The sequence below is a fragment of the Pogoniulus pusillus genome, chromosome 7 (genome assembly GCF_015220805.1).
Source record: "Pogoniulus pusillus isolate bPogPus1 chromosome 7, bPogPus1.pri, whole genome shotgun sequence".
In the NCBI taxonomy this organism is placed as follows: Eukaryota; Metazoa; Chordata; class Aves; order Piciformes; family Lybiidae; genus Pogoniulus; species Pogoniulus pusillus.
This window is the reverse complement of record NC_087270.1, coordinates 39,216,670-39,238,704: the sequence shown is the minus strand read 5'-3', so window position 1 is coordinate 39,238,704 and position 22,035 is coordinate 39,216,670. Positions and strand designations below refer to the sequence as shown.

Sequence of the window (22,035 nt, the reverse complement as noted above, 5' to 3'; positions counted from 1 at the left end):
TCATGCAGCCTGGCCTTAAACACCTCCAGGGATGGGGCCTCCCTGGGGAACCTGCTTTGCTATAGACAACCTTTGGCAGAATTTGCTGCCAGAGTAGCAAAACATCAGCACTAGCTGATCTTAGCTTACAGGATCACAGAACCACCGAGTGGTGGAAGTTAGAGGGACCCTCTGGGGACCATCTAGTTCCAATTCTCTGCTAAAACAGGTCCACAGCCTCTCTGGGAAGATTGTTCCAGCACTCTTGCAGTGGAAATGCTTTCCTTCAGGTTCAGATGGAACTTCCTAGCTTCCAGTTGCCCCTCGATCGGTCACTGGGCACCACTGAAAAAGAGTCTGGTCTCATCCACTTGACAGAGATTCTTTAGTTATAAGAATTGAGAAGATCCCATCTCAGGCTGCTCTTCTCTAGGCTAAGCAGCCTAAGGTCTCTCAGCCTTCCCTTGTCAGAGAGATTGGCAGGAGCAGGGAAGTCCTTCTGTCCCTGTATTCAGTGGTGGTTAGGCCCCTCACTTAAGGTTCTGGGCCCCTCAACTTAAGAAAGATGTTGAGGCGCTGGAACATGTCCAGAGAAGGGCAACAATGCTGGTGAGGGGGCTGGAGCACAGGCTGCCCGGGGACGTGGTGGAGTCACCATCCCTGGAGGTGTTTAAGAGGAAGCTGGATGAGGCACTTAGTGCCATGGTTTAGTTAATTAGAAAGGTTAGGTGATAGGTTAGACTTGATGATCTCAGAGGTCTTTTCCAATCTGGTTAATTCTGTGATTCTGTGATCATCTTTGTAGCCTCTGTTGGAGTCTTTCCAGTAGTTTCTTGTCTCTCTTGAACTGGGAAACGCAAACTGGACTCAACAATCCAGACGTGGGCTGATTAAGGGAGAGGAGAGGGGTAGGAGAACCTCCCTCATCCTATTGGTCACAATCTTCTTAGTGCACCCATTTCTGTTCACATGCTTTATCTCCTGATCAGTTAGCAAAACTCTCACCAGTTAGAACAGGCTGTTGAACTTCCTTGGGGAGAAGGTCAACCAAGGGAGAACTGCCATGGGTTCTCCTCACTGGAATTTTGAAAGCAAGACTGCTGCAAAGTATTAATTAAACTCAAAGCTAAAATTGTACATTTTTAAAAACAACTGAATCTGGCCCTTAAAATTAATCAAGGTTATTTAGGTCCCAACAGAAAAAAAAAGTAGCTGAAAGTATCAAACTTATTTATGTTTCATACATTAAGCTGGCAGTCACTACCTCCAAGTACAATGGACTAATTCCACTTACTGCCTTTTAGTATCTATAAAGCATTAAAACTTTATGCTTATCTTTTGTCCTCCATCCAAAAGGAACCTCAGGTACCTGAATACCAGGCTGAAGGGAGAACTGTAAGGAACTAAATCAAATAGAACTTCTTTTCCTCCCAGATCCACAGATACAACAGAAGTAGCAGATCTCACCCAGCCAGCTGCAGCACCATTCTTTTTGCTTCTAACACCATTTTCTGGAATGAAGGCTGTGTGGGGCCAGAACTGCTTTCAGTGCCACTGCTTTTTCTTCCTCATGCCATCAACTTATTTACCTTCTTTTTTTGTATGAATTTCACCTTTCAGACACGGTGTTCTCTGTCCAAATTGAAAGCATGGACAAATACTGAGATGCTCCCTTCTCTTCCTTCATCCCAGAAAGAAAAGTCAGGAAAAACACTGGAAGATTTTCTCACCTGCTATCATAACCCAAACCCAGACAGACACAAAGAATCATTTACTGGACACTAACTTTGTAGGTGATGGAACACAGCAGAACAACCCCATAAAACCAACTATGAGCTAAGTCTACTTCCAAGTGAACTTGCAGGAAGGAGATCAAGGCAATTCAATTACCCATTTGGGAATAAGGCCAGACACCATCCTTAACACTTCTAACACTCGAGAAAATGGCTCTGGAGTCTTTAATGATCATGAGAAAACATTTTTCCCAATCTTTCACTGACTCTACATGGATAGGAAGTACTTTAGCAGTAGAGAAAATATCCTCTTCTGCAAAGGCCTTTCTCCAAAGTTCCATTAAAATTCACCACTTTATCTAAGAAGCTCTGCAAAGCTCAGGACTTGCACACGGGTTGCATTTTTTAATGTAAAATCTATATTTGCAATAATCTGCATACCATGGATGTGGGCCAGAGCCAAAGTGTTCATGACAGGATCCTAGGTCCTGTAATTGGTTTAAAAACTATTCTGGTAAAGTCACATCAACTGTGGCAAACAGGAGAGGGAGAAATACTAACTTTTACCCTTCCTTACCATATGGCATCTACTGCTGTTGCAGGGTAGGACCCTATCAGCACTACTAGTTTTGTCAATAGCATCTTCTGAATCTGTAACCTTATCTTTTATAGCACAACCATTTATATTTTTTCAATGCAACATGCACTTGCTTGGTATTATTGAACACCATACTGCCCTTTCAATGGAATAGCCAGTTCAGAAGGTCACATTTTGCCTTTTCAACTGAAAGAGATCATCCCAAACTACATAACACATAAAAAATCATTTCTAAAACTAGTTAACTAGTTTACCTAAAACACTGTGTTCAGTTTTGGGTCCCTCACTCCAAGAAGGCCATTGAGGCGCTGGAGTGTGTTCAAAGAAGGGCAAAAAGACTAGTAAAGGGTATGCAACACAATCCTTGTGAACAGCAGCTGAGGGAGATGGAGTTGTTTAGCCTGGAGAAAGAGAGGCTGAGGAGAGACCTTTTCACTCTCCACTCCCTGAAAGAAGGTTGGAGTACAGTGGGCATCAGCCTCTTCTCCCAAGGAACAACTGAAAGAACAAGAGAAAAAGGCTTCCAAAAGTGCACCAGGAGAGGTTTACGTTGGACTAGTGTCTAATGGAATAATTTCTTCCCCAGAAGGGCTGCCAAGCCTTGGTGCAAGGTAACCAGGGCAGTGGTGGAGTCCCCATCTTTGGAGGGATTGAAAAGCTGTGTAGATGTGGTGCTGAGGCACACAGTTTAGTATGGACCTGTCAGTGCTGAGTTAACAGTGGGACTTGATCTGAAAGGTGTTTTCCAACCAACAGAATTCCATCATTCCATGATAACTGTTTTAACTATCAGAGTCTTTCTCACAGCTTGACCTCTTTAGCCTGTCAGTTTTTCTCCTGCACCTACCTACATATAGCAGTAGTGAAAATTGCTTTCTGAACAGCTGTGGAGATGGATGTCCTCCAGCTGTTAAAAACACATAGCAGAGAGCACAGCTGTGCTGGCTTTGCATGCCCAGTCTAGACCATGCGCTGGGGCAAGGATTTGGTTCTGTATGACCAGGCTGCTATGTATCCATTCTACATGTGGTCTCTGATCTAGGCAGCAAGCAAAAATGGTTATCAAGGATGGTGCTGCTATTTCCAACAGCAATATAATTTACTTATCAACTGGCCTGATATTCACCAACCTAATTACCATGAACAAGCTGATCTGGATGCTTTCTATCAGGATCAGAAAGACTTTCAGCTGTCCAGTCTCTTGATTTTTAAACCCAGTTTGTTTCTCTCTCCATACATTTTTCTGAGATTCAAGAAGTAGTTCATTCACCTCTCCTTCCTTTTTCACATCTTGCCCACCATTACCAATCCCAAAAGATGCAGTTGGTTCTTAGAAGATGCTCAAGAGAGGGACTTTCATTCTGAGCTATAGCTGTTCCAGGAACAGAGGCGTTGATACATACCACAAAGTAAACAGTGCACAACATGCACACATGTTCAGAGACAAAGACAGTGGCAGACCAAGTGAAGCTCCAAAGCACTAATGGAACAAAATTTAGGACACAAGGAGGAGGAGAGGCTGAGAGACCTGGAGCAGTGTTTAGTCTGGATCTTATCAATACTTATCAAGATCTAAAGGGGAAAGTGTCAAGAGGATGGGGCCAGACTCTTTTCAGTGGTGCCCAAGCAACAGGACACGGGGTACAAACTGGAATACAGGATGTTCCTTCTGAACATGAAGAAAACCTTCTTTCCTATGAGGATGACAAAGCACTGGGACAGGCTGCCCAGAGAGGTTGCAAAGTCTCCTTCCCTGCAGGACTGGCTGTGATTCTGGGTAACCTGCTCTAAGTGACCCTGTTTTAGCAGGAGAGTTGAACTAGATGATCTTTTGGGGTCACTTCCAACCCCTACTATTTTGTCATTCTGTGGACATTATCTAATCTTCCAAAATTCAGACTTTAGCCTTTTTTGTTCTTACTGAACAAGCACATCTCCTTTTATTCACTATCAGTTTAAATATGTCAGAATCACAGAATCAACCAGGTTGGAAGAGACCTCCAAGATCATTCAGTCCAACCTAGCACCCAGCCCTAGACAATCAACCAGACCATGGCACTAAGAGCCTCATCCAGCCTTTGCTTTAACACCTCCAGGGACAGTGAGTCCACCACCTCCCTGGGCAGCCCATTCCAATGCCAATCACTCTCTCCAGCAACAACTTCCTCCCAACATCCGGCCTATACTTCCCCTGGCACAACTTGAGGCTGTGTCCCTTTGTTCTGTTGCTGATTGTCTGGGAGAAGAGCCCAACCCCCACCTGGCTACCCAAAGCTTTGCACCCTATTAAGCAAAGCTACCTGCAAACCAGTAGTTGATGCTATGAATTCTGGGGCGCAACACAGGATTAAGGATCTGACTCATCTGAGCCAACACTTGTGTTCATCACTTGCAATTCCAGTATTTTCAGTGGAGTTGTACCAGTTTTCAAGAGAGACAAAAAAACCCAAACCCACCACAAAAAAAAAAATCAGGCCTCAAGTGCTCATCATGTCAATGAACACAGATCCATCCTTAGCCATACGTTAGCATAATTATCTCCTGCAGTTGCATCTCTTAGTTCTGATTTTCAAAGAGGACTCTACTCCCATTCATCCTGATTCACAAACAAAATGTAATGCTTGTAATGACTGCTCTCATCCCAGGGAAACGAAAGCCCTGCCTTGCAGCAAGGAGGGAAATCAGACTTACAAGCTGATCTATCGAGGTTAAACGTCACCGGCGCTGCTTGTGAATGCAAAACACCACCTTCTGAATGCAGCACACTGCCATATGCTTTCCATCAAAACAGTGACAATTAATAAGAGCAGCCTGAAACCTCTGAAAATAAACCCAAGGTAATCAAATACTCACCGCTACACAAATTACAGAAGGCAAGCTGAGAGCAGAATATCAACAGATCATTTCTACAGGAGGCTTCAACTTTCTCAGCTAGTTAAAGAGCCCCCAGCCCACATTCACTAGCTCTACAAATGCTCTTCCATATCAGGCTTTGAAATCCTCCACTGATGATAAAACTTTTTTTTCTGGGTGCTGGCACACTGGCAGTAAGCAAGCCCTAGCAGTTTTGCCATTGATTCCTCTTAGGTGAGTAACTTACTCTGCTTTACACTATCCACTTTACACGTTTGGGAAAGAGACAGAAAGAGCTTGAGATTGATCTCACATAGCAAAAATGTAACATAAGTGCCAGTTATTGTCATAATCATAGGGTCATAGAATCAAACAGGTTGGTTGATCATCCAGTCCAAACTAGAACCCAGCCCTATCCAGTCAACTAGATCATGGCACTAAGTGCCTCAGCCAGGCTTTTCTTGAGCACCTCCAGGGATGGCAACTCCACCACCTCTCTGGGCAGCCCATTCCAATGCCAATCACTCTCTCTGCCAACAACTTCCTCCTAACATCCAGCCTAGACCCTCCCCTGGCACAACTTGAGACTGTGTCCCCTTCTTCTGTTGCTGGTTGCTTGGGACAAGAGACTGACCCCCACCTGGCTACAACCTCCCTTCAGTCCTACAAAAGAGGCTGACCTATGATTAAACACAGGGCTGGGAGCCAGACACTTTTGAAGTCTATTTGAGGCACAGACTGATTCACATTGACAACTTACGTGTCCAACCCTAACCTTTCCTACTCCTAAAATCTGAGTGTCCTACTGTTGCTGCAATCCTACAGCAACGAGGCAGAAATTCAAACTCTGAGGGTAGAATGAGGGATCAGCAGGAATAGCAAGCAGAGAGAAAAGCTGTAGTGGCAGCTGAGTACTGAACGAGGGCCCAAAGCTCAAACCTTTGCCAAGAGCAAAGATGAAGCTCTTGAATTCAGAAGTTGAAGGCCAAACTTTGGCTATATAAAGCCTGTAGCACAATCAGGGCAGGACTTACACAGTTAAGCAAATCTCACCAACAGACTGAAACACTGAGGAAAGTCATTATGGTAATAAAATTGAGACATGGGCCTGAGCAAGGCACCAAACTGGCAAGTCACCTAGTTTCATCTGTCATGTTTACAGAGGTAGGTACTTCTTTCTTCTTCCTCCTCCAGTTCACTTTAGTATTGGACCCATCCTTTATTAAAATCCAGAGAGAATCTCAAAAATCTTCTCCATTAATTAGCCTAGCAGGAATACCTAAATATTTGAAACATCATTCTGTAGATTATCCTTGTGAAGCAGGGAAGTGAAACTACACTAACTTTTGAGACCAGGCGCTCACAGGAAGGGGTTATGGCCCTCAGACAAGTCAAAACAATTTGTTCAAAGTCACACAGGCCTTCTGCAAGAAGGCAGACCAAGTGCCCGGCCAAACTTTTGAGTGTTTTCTCACCATGCATACCATCATCCTACAGACTCCATGTATAACACCAGATGTGATAAGGTAGAAGACAAGTTTCAAGATCCTGGGCTGCATCAGGAGAAGTATGGCCAGCAGGTGAGGGAGGTGATTCTCCCCCTCTACTCTGCTCTGATGAGTTCTGGAGCCCCCATTACAAGAGGGATGCAGAGATGCTGGAGCATGTGCAGAGAAGGGCCAGGAGGATGCTCAGAGGGCTGCAGCAGCTCTGCTGTGAGCACAGATTGAAAGAGTTGGGGCTGTTCAGTCTGCAGAAGGCTCCCAGGTGACCTTCTTGTGGCCTTCCAGGATCTGAAGTGGGCTACGAAAAAGCTAGAGAAGGACTTTTGAGGCTCTCAGGGAGTGGCAGGACTGGGGGGAACGGAGCAAAGATGGAGCTGGGGAGATTCTGATTGGAGGGGAGGAGAAAGTTGTTCAACGTGAGAGTGGTGAGAGGCTGCAATGGGTTGCCCAGGGAGGTGGTTGAGGCCCCATCCCTGAAGGTGTTTAAGGATAGGCTGGATGAGGCTGTGGCAGGACTGATCTAGGGTGAGGTGTCCCTGCCCATGGCAGGGGGGTTGGAACTAGCTGACCCTTGTGGTCCCTTCCAACCCTGATTCCATGAATGCCATCAGCGATATTTCCATCACTTCTCTTCCACAGGTAAATAAAAAGAAAGATTCTGAAGTATTTCAAGCACCTTCTTTCTCCTTCAAGATCTAGCAGCAGCAGTAACAATCAACACATTTTAAAGAGAAATTTGTTACTTCAAAGAACTAAAATCCAAGCCCAGTACACAACTGAAAGTTACCTATGCCTAATTTTGAGATTAACTACAAAGCAAGTTGTTTTGCACTAGAAGACATTTCCAAGTGTAGTTTTACTGGCACACAGTCTCTGTGAAGACAGAGATTATACTTGGAAAACAACTTACGAGAACAGAGGCTCCTTGAAGACTATAAATCATAATGGCAAAACCCTGGGATTTTGGCCACACTTTCTTCCACATTAGAGTTTTATTTTAAGGCATTTCAAACAAAAACACACATCCTAATTAACACTCTTAAAGCTCAAAGTATCTCTTTGCATAGCCCAAACTTAAACTAGGGATATTTCCTCTTCCATGACATAGAAAAGATCCAGGACAATATTCTCAGGACAAATCCAAACCTTTCTGTGCCCTGCTCACAGCATGACACCTAGACATGTAATTCTTGAAGCTGCAGAGGCATGAAAGAGGGTGAAGCAACCCATGAATTGCTCCTCTGCCCTTCTGCATAGCTCCAGGACTTAGGTGGAAATCTCCACAGACCAGGTCAGTTAACCAACCTAGTAGGTAAATCAATCCATCAATCAATCAATCAATCAACACACCCACAGCTGTTTTCTGCCTGGGTCAGTGAGATGATTTAGCTTAGAGAAGGTTCTGATGACTGCTATTATCAACCCAACAGATGTGCCAATCTGGCCAAAAGCTGAGGAGAGGTACATGTGCCTTTCGAAGTGGGCATATGTACCTCTCTCTGCTTATGAGATCATCAATTAACTAAGGGCTCAGACAGGACATTGTTTCAGTTAAGGAAGCTTAAAATGCCAACTGAACATTCCTACAGCCACCGACTATTTACATGGTACCTTGTCACTGAAGACAAAAACTCAAATTAGCCAAGTCCTCTTTCAGCCAGGTTTAATTAACGTGTTCTGTGTCACATTTCAGGGGAGCTGGACAGTTAACACAGCTCAGCCATGCAGTGACTGAGCTAAGCCTCTGTAACTTAACTCTGCTCTTCAGGGTGTGCTGACTTTGGTATCAATCATGTACTCCTTCCTTTCTTTTTGTTGTCTCTCCTAAGTGATGACAAGGCTTCAATCTAGTCCTTTTTCATCTGCATTACTCACACTGATTTTCTCTCCACTCAGCAGGCTTTTACTCACTTCCAAGACAGCTCTGTCATTGCTGGCAGATAGACTCATAAGCATCAGGCTGATAATTCAGGTAAACTTCAAGCAACGATGCTGAAACTGTCTAGTTCACATTTTGAAACATGCAAAACAAATACTGATGGTCATACTTCACTATTAACACATTAATTAATCAATAGTGCCATGAGCCTGTGAAATAGAAGTAGTTCATTCTACTTATGGATAACCCAATGGAGATACACTTGCATTGGCTACAGTATTTCATTTTAGATCATAGAATCAACCGGGTTGGAAGAGACCTCCAAGATCAGCCACTCCAACCTAGCACCCAGCCCTACCTAGTCAACCAGACTAAGGCACTAAGTGCCTCAGCCAGGCTTTGCTTCAACACCTCCAGGCACGGTGACTCCACCACCTCCCTGGGCAGCCCATTCCAATGCCAATCACTCTCTCTGACAACAACTTCCTCCTAACATCCAGCGTAGACCTCCCCTGCCACAACTTGAGACTGTGTCCCCTTGTTCTGTTGCTGCTTGCCTGGTAGAAGAGACCAACCCCCACTTGGCTACAGCCTCCCTTCAGGGAGTTGTAGACAGCAAAGAGGTCTGCCCTGAGCCTCCTCTTCTCTGGGCTAAACACTTACAGCTCCCTCAGCCTCTCTTCACAGGGTTTGTGTTCCAGGCCTCTCACCAGTTTGTCGCCCTTCTCTGAACACGATAAACGACTAATTCTTGTCAGACTAAAATCAAGAGGTTTGTGCTCACATCATGCCTGAAGTTCCTCTCAAGTACTGACTCTCATCCAATTAGAGCCAAAATTAGTTAGGTGAACTGCTGCTGGCTGCCTCTTTTGCTCTTCTGACAGAGGACCCTGCCCCAAGGTAGCAGTAACCAAATCACTCTCTAAATGAGTAGTTTTAAAACGTTCAATTTTGATTTTATTCAGTATTTAAAACTCTCTTTTTTTCTCCAATTCTGTTTTCTGCTTTCTCCTTCTGAAACTATGATGCTCACTTATCCTTTTTAAAATGGATCTATGGTTTAATATGGAAATTTTATACCTAAATGGGCCATCTTGGCCCATTTCCTCTAATCTAATACTCTCTAATCCTCTCCAAATGAATTCACCTCAGCTTTCACTCAGATAAAAAATATTCCCCTATACTTTTATTGCTGGAATACACTTATATTATGGGAATGAAGTAAAAAAGCTGCTGCTTAGAATCATAGAATCAGCCAGGTTGAAAGAGACCTTCAAGATCATCCAGTCCAACCTATCACCCAGCCCTACAAAAGAGCTATGAGGAACAGGCATACAGGACTGGCCAGATGAATGAAAGCATAGCACAGATCAAGCCTGTCCTTTCAGCCTGACAATCTTAAAACTTTTAATTGGTTGGCTTATTTATTGAAGAAACAAGAGAGACACAAACTATATCAAACAAATATACAAGTATACAAACTAATAGGCTCCAATTCAACAATGAGATTCAGGCAATTCAGTTCATACTGGGATTCAAGACAAAGCAGTGGTTGATTGGATCAACAAAGTCAATTCTAATATGTTAGGTTAGGTGCTTTCAGTCTTTTGTCTTTGCTATGTGGTGTAGCCATCTCCTTTTGCCAAGCTTGTACCCGTGTCAGAGCTTCTTCCACAGACCTTGTACCTCTCTCCTGTGTTCAGTAGATGTACAGAGATCTCCTCCCATAGTCAGCTCTGCTGAGATGACACCTTGAGTACCATGTTCAGTTTTGAGGCCCTGAATACAAGACATGAGGTGCTGGAGCTGGTATAATGTCTACAAAACAGATCTTAAGAGGTGTGGCTGAGGGAACTAAGGTTGTTTAGCCTGGAGAAAAGGAGGCTCAGGACAAACATTCTCACTCTCTACAAGTCCCTGAGAGGAGGCTGGAGCAAAGTGTGCACAGGTCTGTTCTCCCAAATAACAAGTGATAGAACAAGAGAAAAAGCCCTCAAGTTGCATCAGGGGAGATCTAGATTGGTTATCAGAAGAAACTTCTTCACCAAAAGGGTTATAAAACACTGGAATATGCTCCCCAGGGAGGTGGTTGAATCACCACCCCTGAAGCAGTTTAAAAGATCCAAAGATGTTGTGTTAAGGACTGTACGTGCTTTATCTAGGTAATGGTTGGAGACTTGATGATCTTAAAGATGTTTTCCAATCAACCTGATTCTATGACTCTATCTGCCCTCTAACACTTCTTTTTCCCTGATCAAGGCTGAATTTCTAATAACTGCATGATTTTCCTTCTCTCTCCGTGACAGAAGAGTAGAAGTAACGTCTCAGCCAGACCAAGTGAGGAATCAAATGCTACTGTTCCTTGGTTTAAATGTCTCACAAATACCAAACCAGTGGTACTCTCCAATTCAGGCAATTGCTGATGATCACTGTAAACATTTCTCTGCTCTTTTTAGACAGATTAAAAGAACACCAAATGACTCATAATTTTTCTGCTATTTTTTAGCTTGTACTTACACTACTGGAAAAGTTCTGAGCATACTTTACATGGAGATGGGACGTTATAAAGCCTCTTGAGGGTCTTCAGTGTTATTCACCATTCTGTAAGACACAATGAGAAGATGCAAAAATATGAAGAGGTTTCTATGAAAGGCAAATACATTTGGACTTTCTTGTTATCTGACATTCAATTATACAATCAGCTCAGAGAGGGCAACCAGAGAATCATAGAATCAAGCAGGTTGGAAGAGACCTCCAAGATCATCCAGTCCAACCTAGCACCCTGCCCTAGCTAATCAACTAGACCATGGCACTAAGTGCCTCAGCCAGTTTTTTCTTGAACACCTCCAGGGACAGAGACTCCACCACCTCCCTGGGCAGTCTATGCCAATGGCAAATCACTCTCTCTGGGAAGAACTTTCTCCTAACATCCAGCCTAGACCTCCCCCAGCACAACTAGAGACTGTGTCCCCTTGTTCTGTTGCTGCTTGCCTGGGAGAAGGCAGCAGTTTTGTTTGCAGTATCACCAAAAAGCCCTCCAAGATGTGCACCTGCAGGATCCTTCCCCATCACCCGACCTATTCCCTTGTTAAAAGGCAGAACATACACCAATCACTTAGCACAACCAGAGCTGAAAAGATCCCTGGAACCACTGAATTTTCTTACACCATCTTTCAAGTTTTCCTTTTCATACAGATCATTAAGGTCTCACCCTCTTTCTTCTTTTTGCCTTCAGCATGAGCTTTCCTGGTTTGCAACAGGCCCGTGGACTTAACACTTGTTAAATGATCTTTTACATTCAGGCTCTGAGTTATAATGGTTCAAGTTGCAGATAGACACTTTACCGATCTAAACAAGGCCAACAAGTTGAGTAATCTGGGCTAGTGCATGCCCAGAGATTAAACCCCAGAACTGTTCAAAAACATTGCTCTGAATGATCACCTGCAACTTATCCAGACATACACAGACATATACTGCATACTGAATCACTGCTAGTGGTGTTCCCTAGGATTGGGTCCAGTCTTGCTCAACACCTTCAGCAGTACCTGGATGATGGGACCATTGGCAAGTTGGATGAGATACAAAACTGGGAGGAGTGGCTGTGCTGCATTCAGCAAGACCTGGACACAGAGTTGGGTTGAGGGGAATCTAATGACATACAAGGGCCAGCATAGTATCCTGCACCAAGGGAGGAATAATCCCATGCACCAGTACAAGATACAGGTCGACCTGCTGGAAACCAGCTCTGCAAAGAAAGACCTGGGAGTCCTGGCAGACAGTAAGTTCTCCATGAGCCAGCAGTGTGCCCTTGTGGACAATGCCAACAGTTTCCTGGAGTGCATTCAGAAGTGTGACCAGCGGGTCAAGGGAGGATCTCCTCCTCCTGTACTCTGTCCTAGTGAGGCCACATCTGAAACACTGGGTCTTCTCGGATCCCTAGCTCAAGAGAGACAGGGAACTGTCTGGACTGGAGTCCAGATAAGATTACAAAGATGCTGAGGGGACTGAAGCATCTCTCTTGAAGCGGAAAGGCTGAGAGACCTGGTGCTGTTTACCCTGAAGAAGACCAGACTGAGAGGGAATTGCATCAATGCTTATCACTATGCAAGGGGGGAAAGGACAATGGGGGCAGACTCTTGTCAGTGGTGCCTAATAACAGGACAAAGGGAAACAGGAACAAAGAAGAACACAGGAAGTTCCATCCAAACAAGAGGAAAAATCTATTCTTTTTGAGGGTACTGAAGGCACTGGACCAGGCTGCCCAGAGAGGATCATAGAATCAACCAGGTTGGAAGAGACCTCCAAGATCAGCCACTCCAACCTATCACCCAGCCCTAACCAATCAACTAGACCATGGCACTAAGTGCCTCATCCAGGCTTTTCTTGAAGACCCCCAGGGACGGTGCCTCCACCACCTCCCTGGGCAGCCCATTCCAATGCCAATCACTCTCTCTGTGAAGAACTTCTTCCTAATATCCAGCCTATACCTACCCTGGCACAACTTGAGACTGTGTCCCCTTGTTCTATTGCTGGTTGCCTGGGAGAAGAGGCCACCCCCCACCTGGCTACAATGCCCCTTCAGGATGTAGGGTCTCTTTCTCTGGACACTTTCAAAATCAGCCTGGATGCAATCCTGGGCAACCTGCTGTGGGTGACCCAGCTTTAGCTGAAGGATTGCACTAAATGCTCTCCATAGGTCCCTTCCAGCTCTCAGCATTCTGTGATCCTGTGATTCTGTGACTTAATGGACGTGGTAGATTCTTAAGGAGAAAGTTGATGTCTGGTTGTGTAATCAGGCCAGAGACAAAAATTTAAATTACAATTGATTTCTTTTAGCCACAAGTAAATTAATCTATGCAATCATTTAGCCTTATGACAGTTACCTACCCTCTTAACTCACAAAAGCTATTAAAAGGATTATTTGGCTAACATCTGCAGAGCACAGAAGACAGGTACTACATTCTACAAAGGAATGACCTAATAGAATTTTCTTTAGCTATCACTGCTGATGTCTTTCTCCCCAAACTGACATGGACTGAAATTGCTTCTAAAAGCCAAACTATTAACCAATGGGAAAGAGAAAAGCAGGGTATTACATCCAGGCAGATACAGAAAGAGCTAGAGAGAGTATTTACACTTAGGAAGAAGTTCTTCACAGAGAGAGTGATTTGCCATTGGAATGGGCTGCCCAGGGAGGTGGTGGAGGCACCATCTCTGGAGATGTTCAAGAAAAGACTGTATGCGGCACCTGGTGCCATGGTCTGGTTGACTGGCTAGGGCTGGGTGCTAGGTTGGACTGGATGATCTTGGAGGTCTCTTCCAACTCGGTTGATTCTATGATTCTAAGCTACTGGGGGAGAGGGGAAGGGGTGTGTGTGTGTGAGTTGGAGTAGAAAACAAGTGGGTAGAGAGCAGAAGGATTTGCATGGGATGATTTACTCTGCTCCACAAAGAGATGTCAGTAACATTATCAACCCAGCCCTGTGGGCAGACACATCTCCACTCTTCCCAGTGGTTAAGAGTGGTCTGGAGGCTACACCATGACACTTCCTCTATCACACCTGCTAGAAATGCTAGTGAGGAACTACACCTGTCCCAGCTGGAGTCCACTGCACATACAGAGACTACACCATTGTGTATGTGGTTTTTTCCTCTTCATAAAAAAAAAAACAAACCAAAGCAACAAAACAAAAAACAAAGAAACAAAAAATCTTGGGAAGTCTCAGGCCAAAAGGCTGAGCTGAATGATTTTTTCCAGAAGAAGCAGCAGCAGTCAGCTTCTGGCCACCAAATTTCCCAAGGGTTTTAAGACTGCCCCCACCCAGGTCAAAGGAATGTGTTGGATGTTTATGAGGAGGGAGTTGTTGAGAGCTGGCTGCTGTCACTTCCAAAACAAATCATTTGGCCCACATTTAGGTCTTGATTTGCCTTCTTTTTCTCCGGGAAGAGAAGTGGCCAAGAGTAAGGTCACAGACAAGATGAGTGGTTCCAGCAGACTGCCACAGTCATATACTCTGGCCTGAGAGAGAAACTGTGACACCAAAGTACTGGTGGACAGGCAAGACAAACTACAGAGATCCCTAGCAGTCAGCCAGGTCAAACCTTTTAGCAATGGTTCTGGACCAAAATACTTATCTGCTAAATCTCTCAACTGCACTTAAAACATCTTCCCTGAAACAGTCACCAAAAAAAAAAAAAAAAAAGAGATCATGCTGTTGACTAATGCCAAATTTAGAGATTAACACAGGGAGCTGTTTTGTTTTCCAAAGAGGAACAACTCAGACTTAAATATATACACATTTTCTGAAGATCAGAGAGGCCAATGATGGAGAATGGATTCCTCAGAGAAAGATTTGGTTTCTGGTGGAGGAATGTGAAGAAGAAGAAAACTCACACAGGAAAGAAAAGTTCACCTTGCATTATTGTGAAATGCAGCAGTAAAACTCAAACACAAGGAGATGAGAGTCAAAGGCTGCAGTAATTCAGATGTGAGCTCTCCAAAGCAGGATGATGATATTAGTGATAGTAAAGAAAGAAAAAAAAACATAGTACAGACCTCTGATGTTATAAATGGAGAACCATTAGGATCTAGCCCAAATTTGGGATGTGAACACAGGAGAAAGAAGGAACTTTTCCTACAGGCTCCAGATCTGTGAGCGCAGAAAGAGGATGATGATATTTGAGCAGAAATAAACAGGAGAGAGCTCATGACAAAATAAAAGTCTGAAGAGCTGGGCACAAGTCAGTCACATGAGGTTCAACAAAACCATGGGCAAGGTCCTGCATCTGGGTTGAGGCAGTAAGTGGCTGAAGAGCAGCCTTGAGGAGAGGGACTTGGGTGCTGGTGGACAAGAAGCTCAACATGAGCCAGCAGTGTGCACCTGCAGCCCAGAAAGCCAACCAAAGCCTGGGCTGCATCAGGACAAATGTGGCCAGCAAGGTGAGGGAGGTGAGACCCCATCTGGAGTAATACATCAAGTTCTGAAGCCCCTATTACAAGAAGGATGTGGACATGCTCCACATGTGCATCTCCAGGGAAGGGCCACTGGGAAGCTCAGAGGGCTGCAGCACCTCTCCTATGAGGACAGACTGAAAGAGCTGGGGCTGTTCAGTCTGCACAAGAGGAGGTTCCAAGGTGACTTTCTTGTGGCCTTCCAGGATCTGAAGGGGGGCAAAAAAAAGCCGGAGAATGATTTTTCAGGATATCAGGGAGTGACAGGACTAGGGGGAATGGAGCAAAGCTGGAGGTGAGGAGATTCAGACTGCAGGTGAGGAGGAAGTTGTTGAGCAGGAGAGTGGTGAGAGGCTGGATCGGGGTGCCCAGGGAGGTGGTTGAAGCCCCATGGCTGGAGGTATTTAAGGCCAGGCTGTGTGAGGCTGTGGGCAGCCTGATCTAGGGTAGGGTGTCCCTGCCCATGGCAGGAGGGTTGGAACTCGATCCTTGCGGTCCCTTCCAACCCTGACTGATTCTATGATTTTTGCTGTGTTACAGGTGGAGGCAGCAGCATTACAGTCTGAACGCAATCCTAGGCTGATGCACACAGAGTCAAGGAGTGAGGCAGGTCAGGGTATCCTCAGGTTTGCCTTGGTAGGTGGACTGGAGAAATCAAATGCAGGTACACACAAAGCAGAGGAAGCTTGTGCTTCCTACATCTGACGCCAAAACAGAACAGCAGCTGTAGAAAAGGGTTACAGTCTTTGACTCAATGTTGGCATACAGCTCAGAGGCACAGATATACATTCCCTTCCCCCATAAGCACATAAAGGTTGCTTGAATATGTTTTTTCCTTGCAATGTAATGGCTCATCAGATGGGAAACAACCAACCCCTTGCCTATAAGTTTACTAAAAAAAAAGAACAAAAAACCCCAGTGTAACCTCAGTCACTAACAAATCATGATTCTTAAATCATGGATCAATATCCCTCTTTCCCTCAGGCTCCTTTTAGCACAAACCAAAGCACCACACCGAGTTTGATCCCCGCAGCAAAGGCAGGTGTCACCACTATCTGCAACTGATATGCAAGTAAGAACTCACAAACCTTTGCCCTTTTCACATTATTCATTAAATAAATTATCTGCTAACACAGGGAAAACACTGTCAGCTCCCCCTCCTATTTCTGGTACAGGCAATACAAAAAAATTCAATATTAAAATGGAAATCATGGCCACAGTTGTAGAATCAGATGTAATGAACAATCTTGTCCCCAGCTTAAGTTGATATAAAGGCAGCTTAAATTTACAATGGATGAGTCTTCAGAGCAATCTGTTTTCAAGATATTAAAAATCTCATTTTCTCGGTGCCAAGGACAAGTGGAAGTGTGAAGCACTGGAGTATCAACTCTGCATTTGTCTCACTTGACATGAAATCAGTCTCATTTTAGTTCAGATTTTTAATGCATTCTTGGGATCCACTTCAGTTTTCTTCATTTCTCACTGTGTGCAATTAAATGTTTTGAAGTATAGTTCACCCTGATCCACAATGGCCTGCAGAAGCAAGAAGGAAGTCCCTTGGTAAAGAGAAGGCTGATATCCTCTATTTGGAAAAGAAATTAATTCTCCCTTTTAATTTCTGACTGAGTAAAAAAATAATGACACTGCTTTGTGTTTCACTAACACCTTCCTTGGTAAGGTCTTAAAAAGGGCTTTATAAAGAACATATTAAAAGCTTTTGTCCTTGGGAAGAGAAACATCACCATGTTGTCAAATGTAAAACGTCAAGAGAGGGGCTGAATTCTTGGCTTAAAAGCCACACAGGATAGTATAGGTGGCTGCCCAGGGTATCTGCCTGAGGACACAGGCCCCACTGCTACAACAGAGCTCTTACCACACCAGCTATTGAAATGGGTAAGAATGAAGTTTCACTTTGCTGATAAACCTGGTGCACTGGATGGTGATGAAATTCAGTTCAAGAATGAAGTTCTGCCACTGCTGAATTCACAATAAAGGCAGATTCCCAACCCCTGGCATAATTACAAACTGATCCTCTCCTAGAAGTAACAGAAAGCTTCCAAATCTAAGTCTTTTACTTCATGCACAGTTGAAGGGCTGTATGAATTGCCAGGTGGACCCTACACATGTGTCTATTTGCCATTGAAATGGGCTGCTCAGGGAGGTGGTGGAGTCACCATCCCTGGAGATGTTTGAGAAAAGCCTGGCTGAGGCACTTAGTGCCATGGTCTAATTGACTGGACAGGGCTGGGTGCTAGGTTGGACTGGCTGATCTTGGAGGTCTCTTCCAACCTGCTTGATTCTATGATTCTATAAACATAGATTGTTGCATTTCATCTGCTTCATCTTCTCTACACTGAGGACAGAGTAAAGTAAAACAAGCCTGCTACCTGACTTATGTCCAGAAGACATCTTGCCTCCAAATCAGCAAGAGACCAAGGATCCATTCTAGTTCACTCTAGTGGTTCACCATCCTCTCCATTACTTAATTTCTTCTTTGAATGCATCTGCCTTCAAATTCCAGCCCATGCCTCCCCTTGAGCCTTCCCTTGCCAGCTTGGAGTCCTATATTCTTGGGAAGCATTCAGATTAAGCTGCTGTTTACCCAGTGCTTCTAAAACTCCAAGTACAGCATTTGCATCAAAACTTTGATAAATTCATCTGGGTGCACACACAAAAGTAGGACTAGTGTCCAAAATACTAAAGCTAATCTAGGACTCTCTAGCCCATTTTCCCAAAATAGACCTATTAGGAAAAAAAAACCCAACTGCTCTGCCATATGACTTGAGGATGTGTTACATCTGTGCCCTGGAAAGCAAGGTTAAGAACCTTCACTACAAACTGCCACCTCCTGAGCACACGCTGTGGCCTGCTGATGTGCAGCATCCAGTTTCACGCAGTCATTGTGATACAACACGAAGAGATGTTTCTTCTTAAGTCTTCAGGCTCCAAGTTATGTAAAAGCCACTACTTTCTGTTTGTACATGAAGCTGTACTTTCAGAATAGTATAGTGCAGACCCTTAAGAAGGTTCACAACAAAAAAGAAGCATTGCTAAGCAAGGGACACAGTCTCTGCGTTTGCTGAGGCTTCTGTATTGCCCAGTTCTGGGCTCTCCAAGAGAAACAAGAAACTAATGGAGAGAGTCTGGCAAAGGCTATGAAGATGATCAGGAGCATCTCTCTGATGAAGAAGGGCTGAGACACCTGGGGCTGTTAAGCCTGGAGAATCATAAAATCGACCAGGTTGGAAGAGACCTCCAAGATCATCCAATCCAACCTATCACTCAGCCCTAGCCAATCAACTAGACCATGGCACTTCTGAGAAGTTTGAGAGGGGATCTTCTCAGTGCTTAACAATATCTAAAAGATGAGCATGTCAAGAGCACAGAGTCAGATTCATTTCATTCTTGCCTGATGAAAGGACAATGGGCAGTGGGCACAAACTGGAACATAGGTAGGTGCATCTGAACATGAGGAAAAGCTTTCCTGTAAGAGTGCTGGAGCACTGGAACCCAGTGAGGTTGTGGAGTCTCCTCTGAAGACTTTCAAAACCTGCCTGGAACAATCCTGGGCAACCTGCCCTAGGTGACCATGCTTTACCAGTGGATTGGTCCCTTCCAACCTTTACCATACTGTGATTATCTAGAACCAATGTTTACAAGGAGCATGTTGATACAGCTGCAAGGTAACAAAGCATGAATTGCTATGGCAGAGATCCTAAGGGACAGGTTGAGTTCTCCCAATCACAGATGGGCTGAGGATAGAAAAGACTTTGAGGTCCTTTTGTTCAACCACCCTGTCCAAGCAGAGCCACTCCAAGTCAGTTGCCGATGGCTTTGAGAATCTCCAAGGTTTGAGACTTCACCCCTTCTCCAGGAAACCAGCACTGGTGCAAAAAAGGAAGCAAGGAGGCACTTTTTATGAACACAATTCTTGAAGAGATTGCTCAGAAGATGGTTCCAGTCAATGCTGTTTTCAGTCTGATTGTGACTGTGTTGGTTTAACAAACTCTTACAGTACAAACCAGCATAATGTCATATCTTGGGACTATGGTGAGAGAATACAGCTGCTTCTTGCCAAGCTTACTGCAAAGTAGCTTTTGATATGATCCTCTTCTTCCTCAGAAAGAAAAGCACTGAAAGAAGCCTTTTCCCCTTTACAAAGCACATCTCCTATGTGCCACAGTTGGCTCACTTCAAAAAACAAGTAAATCATTGTTTGCACATGCCTTGCAGTAGATCTCAACAGAAATTAGTCAAGGACTGCAGTTAAAATTGCTTCTCGCTTCTCTCTCTCCAACCCCACACAAAAGAAACCACCTCATACAAATTTAGTGAAGTTGCCTACAGTGTGAGCCTGAAGGGTCAGGCTCCACTTGAAGCAGACTAGCAACAGAGCCTCTCTGTAGAAAGAAGAGTCACAAAGTCATGAAGTTTCCCAAACTCACTCAAGGCCTCCAGAAAGGCAGAAAACTTCATCTGTACTTCACTGGGAAGGGTCCCAAGTTACTCCAGAAGTCACAGAGATACATAAAAGGCAATGCAGTCCCAATAAAAGGACGTAATTTAGTATTGTCTTGTCCTTAATGGTAGCTGGAAAATGAAATGCTGTCATCAAGATACATCTGCAGACACATCTGAGCAGAGAATCCTGGGTTATATTTTCATTATTGCTTACAAATGAGCTTCCGGCCTTAATGCACAAAAGGAGCTTGGCTGGTGTACCTCTTGAATTTCAGTGAGCCCTCCAATCATGTCTGGAAACTTGCTTGGAACCAAAGGTCACTGAGATTGATTTCTCTGGCTAAAACTACAAGTGAATCTCAACAGCAAAAGACTGACAGCAAGGCACACAACTCAGGGATAACAGCAATAGCTGATGGCTCCTACAAAGACCACCTCCTTAATGACCAACAGGTTGTCTTCATCCATTTAGATCACTTTGAAATGGCAAAGGAAGAGATGTTCACTCACATAAGAGAGCACCCAGAATCACAGAATCACATAGGCAGGAAAAGACCTTTAAGATCATCAAGTCAAATCATTCACCTAACGTTACCAAGTCCACTACTAAATCACATCCCTCAGCACAGTGCCTACACATAGAATCTCATAGAATCAACCAGGTTGGAAGAGACCTCCAAGATCAGCCACTCCAACCATTCACCCAGACCTAGCCAGTCAACTAGACCATGGCATGAAGTGCCTCATCCACTCTTTTCTTCAACACCTCCAGGGATGGCAACTCCACCACCTACCTGGGCAGCCCATTCCCAAGCCAATCACTCTCTCTGCCAGGAACTTCCTCCTAACATCCATCTTAGACCTACCCCTGGCACAACTTGAGACTGTGTCCCCTTGTTCTGTTGGTGGTTGCCTGGGAGAAGAGGCCAACCCCCACCTGGCTACAATGTCCCTTCAGGTAGTTGTAGATAGCAATGACATCTTTTGCATATCTCCAGGGATGATGATTCAACATTCTGTCAGCTGGGAATATAAGGAGAAGGTGACTCTCAGCTGAGTGGTTCAGTTGCAAATTTCTGAAGCACGTTTTGAGGCAACTGAGGAAAAGCTGACATGAAATTACTAACTGCTTATGAAAAGACAACAAGCAGTCCAGTGCCAGCTAACTCCTACAGAGACACGTGCAGGTCCAGAAAAGAGCAATGAAGCTGGTGAAGGCTGACCTCATTGCTGTCTGCAACTACCTGAAGGGAGGCTGTAGCCAGGTGGGGTTGGGCTCTTCTGCCAGGCAACCAGCAACAGAAGAAGGGGACACAGTCTCAAGCTGTGCCAGGGGAGATCTAGGCTGGATGCTAGGAGGAAGTTCTTCACAGAGAGAGTGATTGGCATTGGAATGGGCTGCCCAGGGAGGTGGTGAAGTTGCCAGCCTTGGAGGTGTTTAAGAAAAGAGAGGATGAGGCACTTCATGCCATGGTCTAGTAGATTTGTTAGGTCTGGGTGAATGGTTGGACTGGATGATCTTGGAGGTGTCTTCCAATCTGGTTGACTCCATAATTCTATGTTTTTCTGGTTCTGAGGAACAGCTGAGGGAACTGGGGTTGTTTAGCTTGGAGAAAAGAAGGTTAAGGGAAGACCTCCCTCTCTGCAACTACGTGAAAGGAGGTTGGAGCAAAATGAGTGTTGGTCTCTTTTCACAAGTGGCAGGATGAGAGGAAATGGCCTCAAGTTTCCTGAGCAGAGGTTTAGACTGGATATTAGGATAAATCTCCTCACTGAAAGGGTTGTCAAACACTGGAAAAGACTCCCCAGGGAGGTGGCTGAATCACCATACCTGGAGGCACATAATATCCCGAAGATGTGTGCAAAGGGGCACTGCTTTAGCACCAAATCTAGATAATGGTTGGACTCGATCTTAAAGGTCTTCTCCAACCAAAATGATTTTACGCCTTTATGATTCCAATGGGCAAGACATACCCTAAAGTAGGCTGAAGATGCAAAGCGCTTACACGCCAACAGCAGGAATCACACCTTCACAGGATCACAGGATATTAGAGTTTGGAAGGGGCTCAAGGAGA

The 22,035-nt window shown here is 44.6% G+C and overlaps 1 protein-coding gene across 15 annotated transcripts in view; it reads right to left on the bottom strand.

Moving 5' to 3' along the window:
* Positions 1 to 22,035, bottom strand: part of HMBOX1 (homeobox containing 1) — a 153,095-nt gene that overhangs the window by 82,101 nt on the left and 48,959 nt on the right. For 12 of the 15 annotated variants that reach the window (XM_064146660.1, XM_064146664.1, XM_064146670.1 and 9 more), the window contains exon 2: positions 11,065 to 11,148. In XM_064146660.1, the coding sequence (XP_064002730.1) occupies positions 11,065 to 11,087 (23 nt within the window). In that variant the 5' untranslated portion in view covers positions 11,088 to 11,148. The remainder of the gene's footprint in view (positions 1 to 11,064; positions 11,149 to 22,035) is intronic. The other 3 variants (XM_064146666.1, XM_064146669.1, XM_064146668.1) reach the window with 2 other exon arrangements.